A 22,037-nucleotide genomic window follows, 5' to 3' on the forward strand; every position below is an offset into this window, starting at 1 on the left:
CACACTAATTCAAAAACAATAACATAAAAATTCCACGTCTCATACAAAAGTCCAATCCATTCAATTAAAGGGGAATCTATATGGGTCCAGGCCTATACAGGTTAAGACTGGACTAATAAAAATTAAAACCAAACGATGCTCAAAGAGAAATAGAAATCAACCACACATGCATAACAAACAGTCCCTAATCCAAGAGATTCCCCAATCTCAATTCAAGGAACCCTAGGGTGAAAAAAGGGACAAATAAATTAGGGCTAATGCAAACTAAGGCTAGGGTTTAGGAAATAGGAAAACCTGACCCGCAGAAAGCTCCTGCGTGCAGATGGTGGCCCGGGGCTGACGCACGTGCGCGGCTGGGCTGGCCGCACGTGTGATGGAAGCCCGCCTCTCCAAAGTGACACCTAGGCCTTGGTTGGCCAGGGAAGACGTCCAACCCTCCAAATTTGACAACGATCCGACGTAAGGTCGAGGTGTAGTGCTTCGCCGAAGTTTCAGCCCTCCTACAGGTCTAGATTCTGGAAACTGACTGTAAGGGGATGAATAGCTGCAAAAGCTGGGAAATTCAAAGCAATAATGTTAATAGAAGATGAGAGATATGGATAGAAGATGGTAGGGGCGGATGGGGATAGATGTGGCTTCGCACCATGGTAGTTAGTCCTTCGAAAAGGAAGGGTTTCGCACCCACTTTTGAATTTTTCCACAACTCACTAAGAGAGTAGAAAAATAAATCAGTAATTTTTATTAAGCTTCAATGAATGAAAAGAACTACAAGGGGTGCCTATTTATAGGGAAAACCCTATACCCCAAAAACTCGCACCATGTGCGCAACCTATTACTTGGCGATGAAGTAAACTAAAATAAAAACCAAACAAAGAAATCTAAAGCGTTCACGTCTAAATAATAACAATAAGCAAAACCTAAAATATGAAATGAATTCGATGAGTGGGTCACGATCATGAGATCCCATGATGGGCTTTTCTTGACTATCGGGCCCACCCTTTTGAATCAAAACTTCATCTTCTAGGTAGGAGGTCATCCTTGGACGTCGTCATTGAGCCAGATCGATGGTAGGGTCCTCCTCCTGCGTACGTACGTGCGTAGGGGTGGTGGTGTGCGTGCGCGTATAGGCGGCGTGCGCGCATGCGTGCACGATGTCCTCATCATTTGGTCAAGAAAATGTAGTATGAATAAATTCTTTCTGCAACATAGACGTAGTATAAAGAACCCATAAGATTAACATTTTGTTCTTTTGAAAAGTGAAATTTGTAATTGCCCCATCAAAACATTACAAAGCAGTATATTAGGGAGCAGGCCCAACTTGAAGGTGATCCTCTCATCACTCAAAGACAGAGGCCCGTCACTAAGGTGGAAATTTACAACCTATGAAGAGGATATGTAAGAATAGAAATAGAAAAGTCCAGAGAGCATCCATCTTCCAGCCTCAATTGCAGATTCCCCTAGTTTCCCAAGAGATCCCCTCTTAGAACTTTCTTAGAATTCATCTCTTGCAAGTGCCCAATTGATGATCATGTGAAAAATCATCCCCTGAATGCTTTCGAACAGGGAGCTCTTATACTAAAAAATCCTAGCATTTCTCTCTTTGCACACTCCCCGAAGGATCTCAGATATGCATTCTTCCAAACTTTTTTTTTTGTAGTCTGTGAATTGCCCCTCTAGCCATTCTGCCATGAGCCTATTGAGTAATTGAATATCCAGGCAATTCCAAATCAGGAGAAAAAGAAGGCCTGCACCTCCCCAGCCAATGAGCACTGAAAGAATAGATGATCAGTCAATTCTTTTCATCAGATTTACACATTTTGCATCTATTTGGAAGTTCCATGTTCTGCTTCTTCAGATTATCTCAAGTGAGAATCTTGTTTGCCTTAGCAGCCCAAGCAAAAGCTTTAACATTTTGATTGGTATATATTGTTAACCAAAACTGTTGCTGTGTAGTTCTGATGCTGTAACTACAGGTGTGAATGAATGAATAATGACATAGCTTCCTGTGGTTTGTACATTGATTTTGGGATTGAACCGCCACTTCATGGGCAAACACTTTGAACATTAAAACTGATTTACATTTGATTTCACACCAATGCGGAACTGTTCTGTCAACTGCTACTCACTAATTGTCAACTCCAACTCATTACATCTTTATTATTGTAATTATTATTATTTCAGAGATACTGGCACTGCAAATTAGAGATGGAATCAAGTAAAAAACCAGTAATGTTTTACAGACTACGACAACTCAGACCAAAATGCTTCAACATTATTAAGAGATGCACCGGCAAATGGCCTAAGAGTTAATGCCCTAGAAGCCCCACCTAACTTGGTCTTCCTGAACACCTTAGCAGTACTACATAACCAACTAGAAAAGCATCTAACATTGTGCTCCACTCAAATCGACGACAAACCTACGAGGAGTGTGAGATTCCACAAAATTCCCCCTCTAGAACCAGCTCCTCCTCCATGCCACACCAAGAAGGATCCAATTGACTTGGGCATCACCCAACATCAATGGAACAACTCAAAAAAAAACTCCCACAAACTGCCCTAGCAAATTGGCAGTGCATGCTAAGTATCCCAAAGGCATAAATTGCATTCATTTGTGATCATCATCTGCCATTTCCAGAGGTTGTTGATGGTAAGCACTTTCCCTTTGCCCACTAACCAACCGAAGACAATAATCTGAAGACCAAAGTATGACCAGATGAATTCTGTCACTTCATGAGATTCCCTCTACGTAGGGGGCAAACCAACAAATAGAAAGATCTAACTGAGAATCTGCCTGAATTTCCGGTCTCCTACCCAACTATCCGTATTAGACATGAGAGGAATTGGGCTGCAGAAGGTTCAACAATCCCATCATCTCCAACTCTGTCATCCAAATTTTTGACAAGAGGGACTCGACCACATGGGCCCCAACACTTCAAAGCACTGGGAAACTAGCACCTTCTTGTCTGCCATGACCGAGGCAAGCCTGGGTAAGACAAAATTTAGTGCCTGTCAGCGCACCAAGTATCCTCCCAGAGGCGAGTGAGTGTTTTGTTGCCCTCCATATGTGAGATTTCCTTTTTAAACAGCTCTGCAATTCTCAAGATTGCCTTCCAGCTGTGCCACCCTCTGTAGATCAATGAGGTTTTAGTGAACCAACCCAGAACATCTTCTTGAAGTGTTATTGAATAAAAGGAATAATGAAAGAACACATAAAGTGCCTCTGGAACAGTCGATAGGACATTTAGGTTCGGATTTCATAGGAAGCTTGTGGGTCAGAACTTCATCCGGTGATCATACATTTCAAAAAAAAAAAAAAAAAGAGTTGCTGAGCTCCGAGTGACTTGGCCCATTTTTGTGACTGGCTCCACACCAGTCTGGTCCAGGTTTTAAGACGCCACTTTACACTGTCTCAAGAGGTCCCAATAATCATCTTTATAGCCATGGAGTGAGCTGGTGATGGAGTACTTTATTATTCTTTACCAACAATTGATGAGGTTCTAGATTGAATGGTATACTGATGTCCGCTTTGATGAGTAGAGTTTGTCAGTGCACTTGACAGCAAAAGGGTATGTGCCTTAGCTTTTAGGCCTTGTTTCTGCAGTTTTGGCTATGTTTCAGTTGAAACTGGTAACGGCCTTTTCATCCTGGAGAATGCATTGTGCCACAGTATTAGTAGGAACATTTTGATTGAGCATTTCTAGACATTTGAATTTATTTTCTTTGGTGAACCATCTTTTTTTTAATTATCAGTGGACCATCTTTTACTTCACTGTTGGATGGCTAGGACTGTTTGGGAGCATCTTTTTCGATTTTTGAGTTCGTTGAGTGATTAACAGGTTGGTTTCTTGGTGATTGCTGGCTGGATGGAGGTCATTTCTGGCTAGGGGCAGAATAATCCGGAATCTGTTCCCATTCGCTAGGAAAGAGATGCTGGAATTGTTTTATGCAAATCTGCCACTATATACTCTCTTAAGCACTCAATTGCCTCTTTGGCTATTGAATGGGCCCTTCTCCCAGATTTTGACTGGAATTCCCTTGCTGAGCTTCGTAGTGGATGGGAGTACATGGCTCTTGGGTGATTGTTTTCCTGGTTTTTTCAGCTCTTTCTTTGGAATGGCCTGTGTTTTGGTAGGCCTGTTTTTGTTTTTGACGTTGGCAAGGTATTCCATAGCGGTAATGGTGGCCACCACTATTACCTTTATGATACAGGTTTTAACGGCTGTTACGGCCCCCGTAACAGCTGTTGCGATGTCTTTTTTTATTGAAAGAAAAAACCTGAAAAATCCGTTTATGCCCCATGACATTGAAAAAATAATAATCCGAAAAACCTGTATTTGCCCTGTAACAGACCATTACGGAGCTATTACGGTCTTTATAGGGGGGGTAATAGGCTGTTAGTAGCGATTTCAGGTCATTTGTTCCATAACGGCTATTATGGCCGTTATGACCCCATAACGTGTAACAATTGCCACCGTTACCTTTACGTAACGGCCTTTACAACACACAATGGACGGTAGCATTGGCCGATGACAATAGAGTCGCCTTCTGTTATTGCCTTGTATGTTGTTCTTGTTTGGCTATTGAATGAATTCATCATGTTTCTTATGGTAGAACAATTGTTATTATTATTATTATTATTATAGGACAAACTAAGGTTTGGGCATATGGTTAGTAGTTCCATTGGCTCTAGATATTGATTTCATGGCAGTTATGGTATAGACACTTTGCTTGAGATGGAAGTGCCCATCCACCTGGAGTTGGAAATTGAATTTTGACGGTTCTGCTCAGGGGAACTCGGCGCTATAGTCAAGGTATTCTGTATCAGTAATGGTGGTTGCGGTCATCGCCATTACTGATACGGGTATTGGCCGTAACGGTTGATACGGGGGCGTAATGACCATTACAACTCCCATAATGGTTGATTTTTTTTTTTCCCCCGAAAAATTCTGAAAAAAAAAATACCTAGAAAATCCATACTAATGTAAATATTTCAAATATGTATTCATCTTTTGTTTTGAACATGTTTATTATAGCGTAACGGTCCACTCTTTGGTGAAAGTATTGTATTAGGTTGTTTGGCGAATTTATGAACATGGTTATGTATTTCTAATGTTTATACATCACAATCAAGCTCTAGAATTAAAAATCGGAAAAAAAAAAGGCATATATACTACTTTTTTCAATTTTTTTTTTTAAAAAAAAGGCCCTCGGAGCTTCTATTTACCCAAATCACTTCAAGCTACGATTTTAATCTTAAAAACTATAGTACAAGTAATCGAAATTTGCTGCATAATGATCTAGGAAAGTTTTCTGGAATGAAAAGTGGAAAATTGAGGAGAAAAAATGAATTTACACAGAAAAAAAAGTCGCATTTAAATTTATTTTTTATTTTTAAAAAAAAAACCGTTACAGGGGTAATGGCCATTACACCCCGTAACAGCTGATATGGTCCCAAAAAAACAACCGCCCCATTTCACCTCCGTGTCACGTAACGGTCACGGCTGATACCTATACATATCAGCCTTTACGGCCATATTTCAACAGATATGGGACACCTTGGCTATAGTAGAGGTGGCGTTCTAAGAGATGCAAGGGAGAATTGTGGTCTTTCTCTAAATTTACCTGTTGGTGAAAGGCAAGCATGGTTTAGGCCAGCTCTAAGACAACGTTCAGGGATATTCCAATTGCTTTTCTGAACCCTTGATTTCTCAAAAGCAATACTTTGAATTTTATTTCACGGGCTTCCTCTGAGACATCCATGCCTTGAGTTTGTCACTTTTTGACGTGTCTAGGACGAACATTTTGTTTTTTCACACAAGCCAGTGATGTGGCCTGCCAATCAAAAGTGGCTGAGCCATTGGCCCTTTGTATCGGCAGTTTGTTCCCTATTGTTGATCTTTATCCCTTTTTGCTCAATAAAATTTCATTGATTTTAAAATCAGAGAGGAGGAATCCATGTTCTTTTATTCAGACTAACAGGTTGGTGGGAGCCTAGTGTTGTGTAGGCGTTCTCTCTTAGAGAAATTTGAGTATATTTTACAATAGCCTTTCCAATCCCTTGATCATGGAGGGCAATCTTCTAATGTTATTTCCCAGGCCGCCTTCCAATCATTCTGTGTTGGGGTTTAGCATGTTTTCTAGGATATTTGAGAAATCACCTTTAGGATAAATATTTCATTTATTCATGCAGATGGAGAGGCAAATGATGTGATATAATCCTTTAGCAAAAGGTGTGAGCCACTGGGAATTTATTTGATCTCTGTATTACCTCTGACGTGACATGCAAAAATATTTGGTTTTTTTCTCTTCTCTGACTCAGCTTCAACCCTAGGAAAATACTTGCACTAAAAATCTAATTTCTGACTCCACTCCTTTGGTTGGAGCTGTAAACACAGGAAGAGGCTCTTCCAAATGATGAATGAACTTCCCACCATATTTGAGATTGTGACTGGGACTGCCAAAAAGCAACCAAGGGAGAAACCATCAGCCACCCCCAACAGCAGCAGCAAGAGCAAGTCAAGCTCGAAGACGGTGAGTCTCTGTGATTTACATTTTCAACTCCACATGTCTCAGTCCCTCTATGTAATACTTTACATTGTAAACAGCAGAAGGTCAGATTGAATTGAATCTTAAAATCAGATAGTAACATTGCCATTCAAACAAATATTATATATATATATATATATATATATATATATATATAGAGAGAGAGAGAGAGAGAGAGAGAGAGAGAGAGAGAGAGAGAGAGAAATGCTCACCTGCGCACCTCATCACCTGTGATATGCGTGCAAAATCTGAACCATCCATGTGATGCAGCACCCCATGAAACACCCAGGGCCCAACTTTTACCCTGATCCTTGGGCCCTGGGGATTTCACAGGGTGCTACATCACGTGGATGGTTCAGATTTTGGGCTCATATCACAGGTGATGAGTTCTCGAAAAGTTCCTCACGAGTTTTCGTGAGAACTGGGGTGCAGGGGAGCATTCCTCCCTCTCTCTCTCTCTCTCTCTCTCTCTCTCTCTCTGACCTGAGGCTCCTTCTTCCCTTTGAAAGAATCATCAAAAGCATGGAAAATGTTTGAAACATGGATAAGTAAGATGTGGCCCACGCAACCATATTTTAACATTTCTCTTCGAGCTCAATAAATTCATACCATTACATGGCATGCACTACACAGTACAATCTAACATACAAAGTAGTCAGCTTAGTATGTTTTGTATGGTTTCACTTCATTTTATCCATAAGTTTGAAATTTAAAACCATCATCATCATTATTTAAGCCTCATCCCAACTAATTGGGGTCAGGTACATGAATCATGTTCCTCCATTCCACTCTATCAAGGACCATATCCTCAATTAAACCATAGGTCATTGAGTGTTTTCTTACTACACCTGTCCAGTGTTGTCAGATGCAATCGCATATGCCATTTTGATAGTATATACTGCATATGCCATAGTGGCATATGAGGTTTTATGACTATTGGGCATTATGCGGTGGTCACATACAAAAATATGCTATCGCATCGGTCACAAGTATGTGATTTTGCAATCGCATACCCATCGAATGACACCAATAAAATTTCTATCCTAAACATAATCGTATGCCCATCAAAATGACATCAATAAAATTTCCTAGTCTAAATGATCTCTGTTCAAAATCACATCAATCAAATTTCTATGGTGTTTTTCTTCACATTTTTTGGTATGTGCATTCATTTGAGTACTTGTTATTCGACTTGTTATAGTCTAATAGTCTAATATATGTAATAAATATAACAAAATTTTAATGCAATTGGTAATAAAACTATAAAATAATTCCCCAAACTCCCAAGTAATTTTACTCTTTTTTTTTTTTCCAATTTAGATTTTTTTTTTTTTCCGAACAAAAAATTATGGGAAGTTGTGCAATGGCATATACGATTGTGCAATCACATATGCGCATAGCCCCTTGGGTCACATATGATCGGATATGCCATTTGATAACAATGCCTCCATCCACATCCTTTTGGGCCTTTTTCCCCTTGCCCTTTTAGAGCCTTTAACTTGAGCCAACTCACTCCTAACAGTTGCAGTTCTTGCTGGCCGTTGTGCATGGCCAAACCATCAAATTCTCCTTTCTCTCAGCTTGTTGCCTATTTGTGTTATTTCTAAGTTTCCCCATATGCATTCAGTTCTATATTTCAACGTCGTCATCTTAGATTCAAGTTGAACTGTGATCCACGGGAATGACATGAGATTGCACGATCTAAATTGCAGATCATAAATTCAATTTTGCTGATAAATCTTCTTCTTCTTTTTTTTTGGCTCCAGCAACCGAAACCATCAGACTCTCAAACAAAGCCATTGAAAATGCAGCCCCCAAAGGAAGATGAGGACAGCAGGGACGAAGAGGAGGAAGAGCAAGGGTTGACACTGTGCGGAGCATGCGGCGAGAACTATGCAAACGACGAGTTCTGGATCTGCTGCGACATATGTGAGAGATGGTTCCATGGCAAGTGCGTTAAAATAACTCCTGCCAGGGCTGAGCATATCAAGCAGTACAAGTGCCCCGCTTGCAGTAACAAGAGGGCAAGAGTCTAGAAAGGCAATCGGGCAGTTGGAAAGATAGGTTCAGGAGTTTGGGAAACCCATATAGATAGGTTTTGAAAGTTTGGGCACCATCTCAGAAGCAGGGAGTAAGTTGTGAATGATACGCAGGCGCAAGTCGGGATTTTGGTATTTAGACTTTTTTTTTTCTCTCTGTGTCCTCAGTCGTATATATTCTTGGAAATCATGGTGTCTTTGAAGTCTTAACAACAGCTAGGTAGAACGTGGCTACGTGTTTACCTTGACTATCTATTCCATATATTTATATAAAGCAATCATGTTGCTCTGTGAAACATTTCTTACTTTCTGTTGTCACAGATCTGTTTAGGTTCTCATATAGCTCTATAGACTTGTCTCAGGAAATGTACATATAGGCTATTGAGGAGTTCAGTTTGATTTCTTCGACAATCATTCCAGAATTGTGTGTGGGAAATCATTTGTGTATCATGGTGGGTGTGCCCTTGCTACTGCAGCTTCCCCTGTTATTTTGCAGGTTCTCCTGGCAATGGCTTTGTGTACTTCTTCTTCTTTGAACTAACTGCACTTCTTCTCATATGTGTCTGCCTGCTCAGGAACAGTCAATGCCCTTGGCAGTAGACTCTTCGTGTTTAAGCTTTAATGTGATAGTTTGATAATGTTTACTAAATGAGATTGAAATAGCTCACTCCAAGCTTCTTCTTCTTCTTCTTCTTCTTCTTTTAATGAAAGTTTACTATTTATTGCAATGCATAGGTGAGGAATCTACACCAAGAAGGAGATTGTAAAATCAGGAACAGGCTACCAAAGAAGCCAAAAGACAATGCTCAATAGACATAACCAAATTAGTTCATGGCGCTAGATATAACTTTGCCTTACTGAAGACTGCCTTTGGCAGCTTGCACCATTTTTTAATGCATCTTTTGCTCATTCTACCGACATTGCCCAAGACCAGCTGCATGAGAGAGAGGGAGGGAGGGCGGGAGCCTCCATTAGCTTCCATAATGAGCTATTCTACCTTCATGCTTAGGGGAGGAACATCTCACTGATAGCTTTTAGCATCACCCAATGAATCTGGAATAGACTGAGAAACCTATTCCAGACTTGGTACAAGCTCAATGCAAGAAGAGGCGGTCAACCAACTGTGTGTCCTGCATGCACATAACACAAACATTGGGAATGATCATCTACCTCTCTTGGAGCAACCTTTAGTTTACCCATTTGAACTGAATTATTGAGTTAGCATGGGGAGTTTTTCTGACCACTTTATTGAGTCCCCCCTCCCCCCCCCCCCCCTGATGGTTTAACCGATAATGTATTCTTTGCATGCAGCTAATCAAAAGGAAAGGGGTAACTTCATGCCTGAGCATAGGGCTTTCTACTCGGCACAAACTGTGAACAGTCCAGATTGCCAGACTCACTGTAGATAGGTACATAACACACACACACACACACACACACCCCACCCCCCAATAATATCGATTCGATGACTGTACCATCTGATTAATGGATATTTACTTGTTGAATTTGGACCACTGGTCTATTAGATATCTACCAATCTGTCTATTAGAACATTGGTTCACTGTAATTTTTGGTTAATGACTCGTTTAAAATGGGGTGCAAGCCACACTTCAGTATGAACTATCAAAACCAAGGTATCATTCCCTACTGATACCATTTATCTTAGCAAATGACGAAAATGCGCTGAAAATGCTCCCCCCTACGCCAATGTCTCACCAGTAATCCTTGCAGGAGCACTCCCCATCCTTGAACCTATGAAACCTGTTATTATCCCTCACCACTATCTCCCTTCCCACCAATTTTGAAATCATCTTTATAGCTAGATGGCAATCCCCACACACTCTAAGATTCTTCACCACCCTAATCACGGCCCCTACTTCACTGACCACTAGCCCAAATCCAATGGCTAGCTTCTCACTGTGTGTCCCCACCATCTCTTCCTTCTCTTCCTCTTCAACGTCTCTCAAAACACAGCTCTTATCAGCCATGTATCCTAGCTCCCTCATCCTCTTCCCCAACTCTGCCAAGACCCCATAAATCTCCTCTGTCCGCTCATGCGACTGGTCTCCAGCTATAAACCGATGGATTTTCTTATTGAATTCAACCCAACTATACCCTGTCGTCTTCTTCACCCCCTTCTCTCTCATCGCCTTCCTAACTCCCTCGACATCTTCCCACCTCCCTACCGATGCATATATATTCGAGAGCAATATGTAGTTGCCCGAATTCTCTGGCTCGAGTTCAAAGAGCTGACCTGCAGCAAGCTCCCCAAGCTCGACACATCTGTGGATACGGCAGGCATTGAGCAGAGCCCCATAGACTCCGGCGTGTGGCTTCATTGGCATTTTGTCTACTAGTCTCTTGGCTTCATCCAATTCACCAGCGCGGCCCAGTAGATCAACCATGCAGGCATAGTGATCTACTTCCGGGTGTTCGATTGATTCAAAAATCCAGTGGCCTTCTTCTGATAGACCAGCATGGCTACAGGCAGTTAAAACGCCAATGAACGTTATCCTATCTGGTTTGATGCCCTCCTCTTGCATTTTTGACATCAGATCAAAAGCTTCAAAACCATGGCCATGGGCTGCAAATCCTGCAATCAGTGAATTATATGAAACTATGTCTCGTGACGGCATGTCATGGAAAACTCTCTTAGCTTCTTCCATGCTTCCACATCTCGAATACATGAAAATCAGTGAATTGTACCCAGAAATGCTCAGTTGGATTTTATTTCTGGCAATGAAATCCACTACCCATCGACCCAATTCTAGAGTCCCAAGATGCCCACAGGCTGAAACAACACTAACCACAGTCACTTCATCTGGCTTCATGTTTTTTGTTGTGGACATTTCTTTGAAGAGCTCAACTGCTGTAGCGGACTGGCCGTTTTGTGCATAACCAGCTATCATTGAATTCCACGAAATGACGTTCTTTTCAGGCATCTTATCAAAGAACTCCCTCGCTAACATCAAATCGCCATTCCTTGCATAAGCTGATATCATTGCATTCCAAGAAACCGGATTCCGTACTGTCATCTCATCAAAAATCTTCCTTGCAGTCTCTAGACTCCCACATTTTGCGTACATATCGAGCAATGCTGTCCTAACAAAGCAATTCATCTCTATTGCCCTCCGGTCAAGGGACCCAACAAGCGATTCCGCAAGCCGAAGATCACCATGAGCTGAGCATGATGAGATGACCGTGACCCATGTCGTCTCATCAGGCTGAACTCCCGCATCCATCATCTCCTCAAACAATCTCAGCCCTTCTTCTGCCAGCCCGTTCTGCACATAACCTGACAGCATCGCATTCCATGACACCACGCTTCTGATAGGCATCTCCTCGAAAAATCTCCTCGCATTATCCAGATCACTGCACTTAGAATACCCACTAACCATGGCAGTCCAAGAGATGATATTCCTCTCCGGCATCATATCAAAGACCCGGCGAGCTTCCACTTCATCACCCCATTTCCAGTACCCAGACACCATTGAATTCCAATCAGCAATTGCTTTCTCAGGCATTTCATCAAACACCTTCCGAGCAACCTCGATCGGCCCATGCTTCGCATACATATCCATCACCGCATTCCGTATGTACCGGTCCGAATCATAACCCAATTTCAGAACATGCGCTTGGACTCCGACGCCTAATTTTCCAGCCGATTTTATCACGGTCGGGAAGACAAAGGCGTCTGGCCTTACCCCGGAGCTCTGCATTCGGCCAAACAGCGAGATCACATCATCGTGCGCGCCGAATTGAGAGTACAACTTAAGCATGCATGTGAAGAGGAGAACATTTGGGTGAGGCACGGAATCAAACAGCTGACGGGCATAGGCGAGCGGAGCCCGAAAGCGCCCACAGTGGCCGAGGAGGGTGGCAATCCAATAGCTTTGGTGGTGGAGGCAATGGTGAATGATCTGTGCATGGAATTGTATGAGGTGATTAACGTTCTTCACGTCGCGGGCAATATTGCCTAAGTGCGACATGTGTGGCACTCTGATGGAGATGCATCTTCATGTACTCTTAAAATTGAAGCGTTATATCGATGCCACGTGTAGCAATCTGAAACGTTAGCTTTGTGTCCAAGGCGTTTGGCTGATGCAAGGGACATTCAGATACTCGATTTAGATTGTCCATTGATTCAGTTTCCAGAACACTACTGTTAGGCCGTCGATGTAAAGTCGCACTGATGAGTAGATATGATGTTTTGAACGATGGTCGTTTATTCCATGGACGAATCTGTCGAAGGGTGGGGAAGACCATACAACAAAGGCTCTCTAATACCTACTTTGATAATCATACGAAATCCATGCCTCGCTGACGTTGCCACTAGCGAGGTGACTAATGGATAGTGTTGTGTGAGCCTCGGAATGATTTGTGTTTTATCCCATTCATGTATTTTTCTCATATCATCCTAGGGTATGAGCTCAAACATAAACTGTATTCAATTCTCAAGTGGACCACATCACAAGAAAATAGTGGTGATTGAATGCCCACTGTTAAAAACTTACCACGGCCCAATGTAATGTTTATTTTTCATATAACCGGTTGATTAGATCACACATACCCGAATGAAAGTAAAACACAAATATCAGCTTTATCCAAAGCTTTTGTGGCTTCTAAAAAGATTTTTCCTGTTATGTGGTTCACATGAGATTTAGATATACCTAATTTTTTAGCTCATGCCCTTAAATGTTAGGGGAAAATGGATGGATGGAATGGATAAAAACACATACATCAAGGTAGGGCCCACAAAGCACTGTTTAGTAGCTATTGCCTATTGACAATTTTATTAGGATGTTAACATTAAAATACAGTAAATTTAACGCTTAATTAGGCCGCAACATATGAAGAGGTGTGAATGAGTGAAACATATAGATGGGTGACCCACACTTAAAACTAGAGTTGGGCACAGGATGAGTTAAACTAGGAAGACTCCACTCGTCCAACTTGACCCGAATCGAGTAAACTTCACCAAATATGAACTCAAACTGAGTCAAGTCTGGGTCACCCAATGACTTGACTTGACTTGACTCGACCCAAAACCCGAATCAACATTGACTCGATTCGATCCGAAACACGATTCGACCTAGGTTCGGGTAGTGTGTGTATACCTAAATCTAATCTAACCTACTCATCGCACCAAACTCAACCTCTCCGCCTCCCTCCTCATCTCTCGAGCTCGACAACCACCCACCACTACTAGGCTACCCTTCTCTTCCTTCTCTCCTCCACTCCATCCCTTATCTCCTGCACCCAACAGTCTTGACTCAACAACCGCCAGCTTAGCTGCTCGTCTCGACTGAGCAGCTCGTCTGCACCCACCCACTAGCCGCCAACTTTCGACAATCACACAGCTCTCCAAATCAACTAATCAAGATAATTTTGTGTTTAGGAAGACTTATATTTTATGATTTTCATTTTTCTTGTAAAATACATCATGCTAAGGTATTTTAATTTGGGGATTTTGTGAAATCGGGTTCAACAGGGTTGAATGGACAAATTAAAATAGGCCATGTGCTTCTATTTCGTTCGAGCTGGCTCAAGTGTGTCAGAACTAGCTGTGATGCAGCCAGACTAGCTCAGACTAAGCCATTTTTATACCCTAAACCCTAAACCTAAACTCTAAACCCTAGACCCAAACCCTAAACCTTAAACCTAAACTCTAAACCATAGACCCAAACCCTAAACCCTAAAGGTCAATGAGAGAAAAAGAAAAAAAGAAGTCAACTTGTCCCAACTCAATCCCTCTGACCGGGTCGGACTTGGTCCGAGTTAGTCTAGGCCAAACCCAGACTCAAATTAGGCAAGATGCTGGACTCGGTACCAAGTATACTATCATTCTATTATGTACATGGCCCACTAATGATGATCAACACCGTCTAAAACATTATCCATGTAAATCAGCACCATCCAACATTGTCCATTTAAATCAATGATTAAAAATCGCCAGTTAGTCACTCAGACTTGATCTTGTGCTTGTGGCCCATCCAAAACTTAGAATTTCATCATTTTTGCGCAAAGCATATATTTTAGCAGCCTTATCACAACCATTGTGTCTAAAATTACATATCTCACTAATTAGAGATATTATAGTTGATTTCGTAATTAAATTCAAACCTTGTAAACATATCATGGATAATTATTTTTGGATTAAAGTTGATTCTCACTCCAGGGGTTTCCAATCCTGGGGGTTGCGAATCCAGGGGGTTCCAAATCCACGCTCCCAAACAGGCCCTAAAAGTCAACCACGGCCCAAAAACTAACGGGTCCTCGTTAAAATCTTTCCATAACCTATTGAAAATTTTAATCAGGACACTTATATTTATTAACGGGTTTTAGAGTATATGAATATCACAGTGAGTCGGAAAGATTTGAATTCCATTCAGTCCGAGACAACTCGATGCCTAGCTCTACTTAAAACCATGAGCACCTCCTCTTTGTCAGGTATGTGCCTTTTTTCTTCTTTTTTTTTTCCTTTTTAACTCGGCTTAATTTCAACTTTTTCCTCTCATCCTCTCTGTACAATAATTGCACATGCCTTTTCCCAGGCATATATATAAAAGGAGTAAGTTGTAGACATTTTTGCCTCATGATTAATTTTGTAGTGCAGAAGACTTTCAACATTCAAAAGATATTTTAGAAACTGGAAGATGCTGCTATTCTTTGGCACATGGTTTAAAATTTACCTACAAAAAGCCTGCAACAACTTAAGTAAATCCACATCTTTTCAATTCTTGGATGCAAATAGCCTTCTTCAACTCTTTCCATGTAGTTGACATGGAGTGTAGTAGTAAGTAGAGCGTGCAGTACAGGCCCTGTGAGGCCCACTGCAATAGACTGGGCCTAGGCTTGGATTTTGAACTAGTCCAATTGGATTTTCGGGTTGTGGCAAATTCAAAATTTTAATTTTGCCGAGCCTAAGCCCAGCCCATTGCCAACCTTATATACATTTGTTTTTGCCGGCTCATGTTAAAACATTAGCCCAAACAAATAGATAGATCTAAAGCTTGAGTGAGCCAGCATAGCAAAATGTGGAGATATGTTACTCACCATTGAAATCATAAGCACCCTCTCTTTCTCTATGCATGTATTGTGCACTGTTGCTACACTTCCTCCCTTTTATCTTCCCTTTTTCCATTTACTATTTATCTCTCATCCTTTATTATCATTTCCCTTAGTTTATATAATTGAAGTTTAAACATCTGTCTTTTAATTATGTAGACCAATTTGGATTTTATGTGCAAAAATTTTAGATTATGTGTGCAAATTAAACATATTAGAACCAAACATTATCCTTATTTGATTAAATGACCGTTGGATTTCTGGCCAGTTATTAGACTGGTTTAAAAATGAAAAATATTGGATTGCCTTATTTTAGCAAACAAATGTCCAAAAATTAGATGTTAGAATTGTTCTGAATTTTGGCCTTTAACTTACTGACAGTAGTTCCACGATGTAGTCAGTTTAATTCGAGTTCATTTATACCACATGTATCATTTCGAAGAGCCTGCATATCAGCCATCGTCGCAGCCAGAGTATCAAATAAATCCCCAGTTAGGTCTTAGCCCGGCCCAGTGTGGCGCGGTTCAATTAACATAGGTGGTCTGACTATTTGGAACGTAGGTGGGCCCGGCCCGGTTACCTTCATCTTCAAAAGCAAATTGCTGAGAGAGAGAGAAAGGGAGAGAGATGGCCCAAACTCAAATTCAATCCCTGATGAAAGGGATGGTTTTAAGGAGCTTCTTCAAGAGCTTTCCCTCTTCTACATCAAACAGAATACCGAAATCTCTTCCTACTCAAATCCACTTCCGAGGAAAGTCCTTCTCTACTTGTGCTGGTGCTAGTAGCAGCAGTAACAGCTCCACTAGAGATTTCCTGTCGTTATCGGACGAGCAGCTGATGGCCCAGTGCGACATGGACACCTTCAAGGCATCGGGTCCCGGCGGCCAGCACCGTAACAAGCGAGAGAGTGCCGTCCGCCTCAAGCACACCCCCACCGGAATCATCTCCCAGGTACTTCTTCTTCTATCTTTCTCTGTATGGATCAAGCTGGCAATGGACTCCTCAGGTGGGCCACACCATTGAAATCGGTATACGTACAACAATCTTACCCAGTGTACATGCGTGGCCCACCCGATGAGTGGATCGGCCTGATTCTTGTGCTAGATGATCTTCGTGATGGTTCCCACCTTTTCACGGCTCGGATGTTGGATGTCCTGCATCGTGACAAGTTTGCAGGAGAGAAGGTGCAGCATGGGAGGCTTGACATGCTGAGTTGTGTGCGATCATTCCTCTTTAGTCATTGCCTAGAAGGTGTTCGATGAAATTCTATTCGGCAGCCATGTCGAAATGTGGTTCGATGACATGCGGGACACAATTTCGTCCATTTCAACTTTAGAACGCTAACTATGCCGTTACACACGTGACATGCGTTCTTCAAGTTTTATTTTCTTTAAATTGTATAATGATATTCTAAAATGTCAGTATCAGTTGAGCGTACAAAGGTAATGGTGGCAATCCGAGTGGGCACCCCTATGAATGAGGATGACATGTGGCGCATGTGCAGGAGTTTCAAATCTCATGGTGAATTTTATGGGGGCGGATTAGGTGTCGCCCTGACTGTAGGGCCCGCCTTGTTGTATGTGTAATATATCCACACCGTCCATCTGTTCTTACAGCTTATTTTATGGCATGAACCCAAAATAAGCATATCCAAATCTCAGGTGGACCACACTATACCATCCAACCTGTTGATAAGGTCACAGCAACCGGGATGAAGGGAAAAGAGCAAATATCAGCTTTATCCAAAACTTTAGTGGCCCACAATGAGTATTTAATGGTTAAACACCACTGTTTCCTGTAGTGTGGTCCACCTGAAATTTGGATCTGCTTCATTATTCGTCTCATGCCCTAAAATGATCTGGAAAAAGAGATGACAGTGTGGATATACTACACATACATCAAGGTGGGCCCCACGGTCAGGGCTGCACTGTGTTTGGTGAGGCTGTGGGGCCGCACCTTATTTGCTCCCGAATTTTATGTGGGTGGTAACACACGACATGCTCAGTCTGATTCTACCAGCACCACTTGGCAGCTCCACATTGACAGGTGTGTGTGTGTGTGCGCATGCGGGCGCGCGAGGGGGTATGATCGTTAATGGGGTGCTCTATGACACTCATGGAATGGGCATTTCACACACTTGACCTCAATGCATTGCCATTTCACATGGTTCACAATTGATGCGTACTTGGTTTCCATTCAGTTTGTGCATTTCACCTTCTATCAAGCAAGGTGACAGTCGTCTTTTCTCTGTTTCAACCAACGTGCCTTGTTTTTGCAGGCTGTGGAGGACCGGTCACAGCATAAGAATCGTGCGTCAGCCCTAGCTCGTTTACGCACTCTTTTGGCTCTTAAAGGTTACATCAAAATGACATTCATTTTGTTTTTGCTTGTTTGATTTGCTTATGCATTGTTTTTGCTTGTTTTAGTTGCTTATGCAGATGAGACAGCTTAGGTAGTTTAAATGGTCACTTTCAAAATTCCTGATTTTGTAGTATGTGATGTTTTCTTCTTGCATTTTAGTTGATATGATATGTATAAGGGCCATTTGGATCATTTTCTTGGTTTTGGTGTTGTATGAAATGTGAAGGAAACAGACTCGTTTGATTTTACGGTGCAAATGGAACAGCTTATAAACACTGTTTAAAAAAGAAAAAGAAAAGAAAAAGGAGACAATTTGTAAAATGTTAAGAGGTCATTTTGGAACTTCCCAATTTGGAGTTACTAGAACTGCAAATGGAACGACTTGTATGATTCTCTATTCTTCTTGCTTGTTTGATTATGATATGCAAATGAAACGAACTTATTTTGAAAATGATCATTTCAAACTTTCCTGATTAAAAGTTGTGGGAATTGCAAATGAATAAAAAGTATGGGTTTTATTTGCATGCACAGGTGAATTCGAATTATGATATGCATATGAAACAAATTCTATTTACGAGCAGCCATATGGTTGTTTTTGTTATTTCTTTGTTGAAGTTTCAGTTCTTAGCTAGGCTGTCATTTCCATTTAAGCAGCAAATATAAGAAAGCCCATTTAACTTTCTCTGTCCAAAACCAGTCTGATGTTTCTGTTGTCCTAACCTCTTAGTTCTCTGTTCGATTTGCTGGGTTTCCCCAAGTCAAAATGGAAATGAATATCTGTTGATGGGGAGCATCTTCTTTTATTGAACTAGTCAGGAATGCGATAGACCTCGAAGAATACAAGCCTCCTCTGGAACTTCTTCAGATTCTTCCTGCAAAGTCGACGATTAGAGGGTCGGACGTCGGTCCCCAAATTGGACCCAATAACTCAAAGTTTGCATTGGTATCAATTCTCAATATTTTCTTATACTAGAACTGAAAGTGTGGTTTGCTTGGATTTTGATTGTGTGCAAGAGTAGATTATGTATATCAGTTCCTTTTCTTATGTAGGGAATGAGAGCATTATTGGATCTGATTTATGCTGTTGATGGTTCTGTAGCAGATGCAGCAAAACATTTGGGGTACATGATACATGGCTCTTGAAATTTCTTACCAATTTAAAGCTTTATGCATGCCTATTCAATGTTATAAATGCAACTAGATGCCCAAATGTAAAGCTTTTTATAGTCACCTTCTTTGATCAGATGACTGGCCATGGAATCTTTGAAGCCACAACTTCTGCTTGGCTAGAATCACCGAAACTCATTGACATGGAAAGGACCATTTTGATTTCCTCATTTCTGCACCTTTAGACTCCCACAATGCTGGAGCCTACCAGATTCCCCATGCTATAGAGTTCTCGCTCAATCCCAATTTCCAAACGAATGCTTCACCCACTGGCCAATATGATTATTCTTTTTTAATCTGACGATCAATTACTGCACCCAATCCTTTTTCCAAGTTCAGTGCCAATATTCACTGAAATGATGGATCCCACTAGAATAGGAGTCTTTTGATTCTATCGATGATCCTTGTCATAGGCAAGGTTCAAATATTGGAATGTATTGCAGTGCTTCAGGAATGTTATATGAAAACTTCATCCAGCGATATGGTGTGAACTTCCATGTGGTGATAGGGAAATATATTTGTAAGTGTCCTTTGCATCACTTAGTGTCATTGATGCATTTCAATACAAACACTTGGTATTAGAGTATCATCGATACATTCCTGTCAGTATAATCTTAATAAATTAAGCATGATGGTAAGGCTGATGATAGCAGTAGGTACCATATCACAAATATAGTGGTAATACAATACATTCAAACAATGCCGGGAACCTTGGTTGCAGGCAATTAGGCATCTTTGAAGATATGCCTATTCCTCCAAAGCTGAAAAGACCTGCTTTTCAGATTCTTGCACACATACAGATACATCAAAACCTACGAGGCCAAGACAATCTTTTATTATACATAAAGCAGAAAGCTTATGCATGTTGCAAATTTTCTTTTGCCCTCCATTGTATTGCAGGTTAAGCACAGGTGCTCTAGCACGGTTGATATTATCGGACGATTCTCTCCGTAAGGAAGTTAATGAGCTGAGGACATCTAAGGTAGAAACTACATAAATAGAATTGCTTTGTAATTCAGCTTGCTATTTAAAATAGTCACTGGTGATTGTAGTTCTCAACATATGATGTTCCTGTGTATCGTAGTGTTGCATGGATCGATATAAACAATGTATGGAAATGAATCATATTTTAAATGCAAAAATGAATCAGGTCATATGATTCAGACTAACTAATGATTTTAAATATGAGATTAAATCACATTATAAGATTTCAGCCTATGTATGGATCTGTATTTCCAGTGTTACTTCACCCTTTTATCTACCTCTCCACTTTTGAGCTGCAAATCCATTTGAATTAGATTTGGATATCCATGCTGACTTCTTCCATGTGAATGACTAATCCTTCTCATCGATTTTCAAATAATCATATGTTTAGGAATGCACAAAATAACCGCTTCTGATCTTCCTTGTAGGGTATGAAGCCACTCAAGTGAGATGAGATTCATGAGAAGATTATGTACAGAAGGTGATGTATTTTGCTTTTGAAATGAGGGATGCCATTATGCAGATTGCTGCACAAAGTTCTATGCAGTTCCCTCCTAACAGTGCACATGGAAATACGTCTGGTGATGAGCATTGTTGATATGGTGATCCAACATGTAGATGGCCACATTTCAAAGATTGAAGTGACTAGGCAAATGTAACATCCACATGTTGTGAGTTTTGCTGGTTGAATGTGGACGATACTCTTACTGTTCAGGCCACTGGTCAGATGGTCTATCCACATGGTGCCCACCCGAACAACAATACCAACCACCAGACATTTCACCATGTCTACCAGCCTAGGGAAGCACATAAAGGAGGGTGTCGGTAGACTAGTGTTGGACCTGCATATCAGCATTCCCTGTTCAAACCTACTCTGTTTTGTTTTAACTGAGATAGTTGATCGGGGATATCACTTTATGTCATTCCATGGAAGGCCCCTGTATGCTACTATTTATAACTAAAAGACCAAAACATGGTTGCAGATTTGCGATCGTGACATATAATGGCATTGGGAAATGGAGAAAATGAATAGTACAAATCTTTTAAGCTCGTTGATTCAAGATGATTATCCAAAAGACTTCATTAAGCTTGAGAGAGAGAGAGAGAGAGAGAGAGAGAGAGAGAGAGAGAGAGAGAGAGAGAGAGAGAGAGAGCGCGACGGCATTAACATACCAATGACTACAAATGTTCACAGAATGATCATTTGGCAGGATAGAGTTATTTGATTTCACCATTTACATTTGATTTCTGACATTTGTGGCCATTCATTCAATCAGCATGGTGGTGTTACTAGGCTGTTAGGTGCATTTTTCGAATGTATCTATGACGCATCTTATTCTTTCTCCATTTTTGTTTAATATCATTATCAGGATATCTCCCATTCATCCTAGTGAGTCACACCTGATGAAGTTTGATGAAAGATACAGGCCATATTGGCCCCACAGAAACCTATGGTTGGTGTCCCATCTCCATTGTTCCCTGCGATATGGCCCACCTAAGTTTCGGATCTGGCTGGTTTTTGTCTCCAGGGCCTAGCATCCGAATGGGCGGAGTGTGGATTTCATGTATACTACATGGTGGTTCCCAAAGAGCTAGGGTGTTCTACGCACTGCCATAAACAGGTCTTGTAGAGGATTCAGGTCCAGTAAACGGTGAAGATGCTGAATAAAGGTGTGGTCAGCTGCATTTAATTGCTACAAGAAAGGGATTGGATGGCCAGGATATTCCCATTTGGGTTTATGACGCATGGCCCATCTTGCGTAAGGCGCATTGAATGATTGAATCAATGTAGATCATCAAACACGTGCTCGGGCTGCGTGGGGCCCACTTGGTGATGTGTGGCTTACATCCAACCTGTTCATTCCATTGACC

The 22,037-nt window shown here is 41.3% G+C and overlaps 3 protein-coding genes and 1 long non-coding RNA gene across 8 annotated transcripts in view; 3 read left to right on the forward strand and 1 right to left on the reverse strand.

The window, feature by feature from the left end:
- Positions 1-8,890, forward strand: part of LOC131236648 (PHD finger protein ALFIN-LIKE 4-like) — a 31,929-nt gene extending 23,039 nt beyond the window's left edge. Inside the window, exons 4-5 of one of the 2 annotated variants that reach the window (XM_058233964.1) lie at positions 6,396-6,531; positions 8,358-8,890. In XM_058233964.1, coding sequence (XP_058089947.1) covers positions 6,396-6,531; positions 8,358-8,582 — 361 coding nt within the window. In that variant the 3' untranslated portion in view covers positions 8,583-8,890. Of the gene's footprint in view, positions 1-6,395; positions 6,532-8,312 lie in introns of both variants that reach the window. The other variant, XM_058233963.1, reaches the window with a different exon arrangement.
- LOC131236649 (uncharacterized) lies at positions 1,445-3,739 on the forward strand. The gene is made up of 2 exons (XR_009166819.1): positions 1,445-1,865; positions 1,954-3,739. It is a non-coding gene; the product is annotated as an uncharacterized LOC131236649 (long non-coding RNA).
- Positions 8,891-10,237: 1,347 nt separating the features above from the next.
- On the reverse strand, positions 10,238-12,973 carry LOC131236651 (pentatricopeptide repeat-containing protein At1g14470). Its single transcript, XM_058233966.1, has one exon. The coding sequence runs from the start codon at positions 12,572-12,574 to the stop codon at positions 10,298-10,300; it is 2,277 nt and encodes a 758-aa protein (XP_058089949.1). The 5' UTR covers positions 12,575-12,973; the 3' UTR covers positions 10,238-10,297.
- Positions 12,974-16,216: 3,243 nt separating this feature from the next.
- On the forward strand, positions 16,217-21,301 carry LOC131236652 (uncharacterized). Of its 4 annotated transcripts, XM_058233968.1 has the most exons (7): positions 16,220-16,604; positions 17,932-18,007; positions 18,827-18,957; positions 19,065-19,135; positions 20,082-20,163; positions 20,594-20,646; positions 21,149-21,301. In XM_058233968.1, the coding sequence occupies exons 1-6, from the start codon at positions 16,281-16,283 to the stop codon at positions 20,612-20,614; spliced, it is 705 nt and encodes a 234-aa protein (XP_058089951.1). In that variant the 5' UTR covers positions 16,220-16,280; the 3' UTR covers positions 20,615-20,646; positions 21,149-21,301. The 4 variants fall into 4 exon arrangements, with proteins under 4 accessions (XP_058089953.1, XP_058089952.1, XP_058089951.1 ...); XM_058233967.1 differs by lacking the exon at positions 21,149-21,301 and having other exon boundaries at positions 16,222-16,604; positions 20,594-20,855; XM_058233970.1 differs by lacking the exons at positions 19,065-19,135; positions 21,149-21,301 and having other exon boundaries at positions 16,217-16,604; positions 20,594-20,855.
- The last annotated feature ends 736 nt before the right edge of the window (positions 21,302-22,037 follow it).

The sequence above is a fragment of the Magnolia sinica genome, chromosome 2 (genome assembly GCF_029962835.1).
Source record: "Magnolia sinica isolate HGM2019 chromosome 2, MsV1, whole genome shotgun sequence".
Taxonomy (NCBI): domain Eukaryota; kingdom Viridiplantae; phylum Streptophyta; class Magnoliopsida; order Magnoliales; family Magnoliaceae; genus Magnolia; species Magnolia sinica.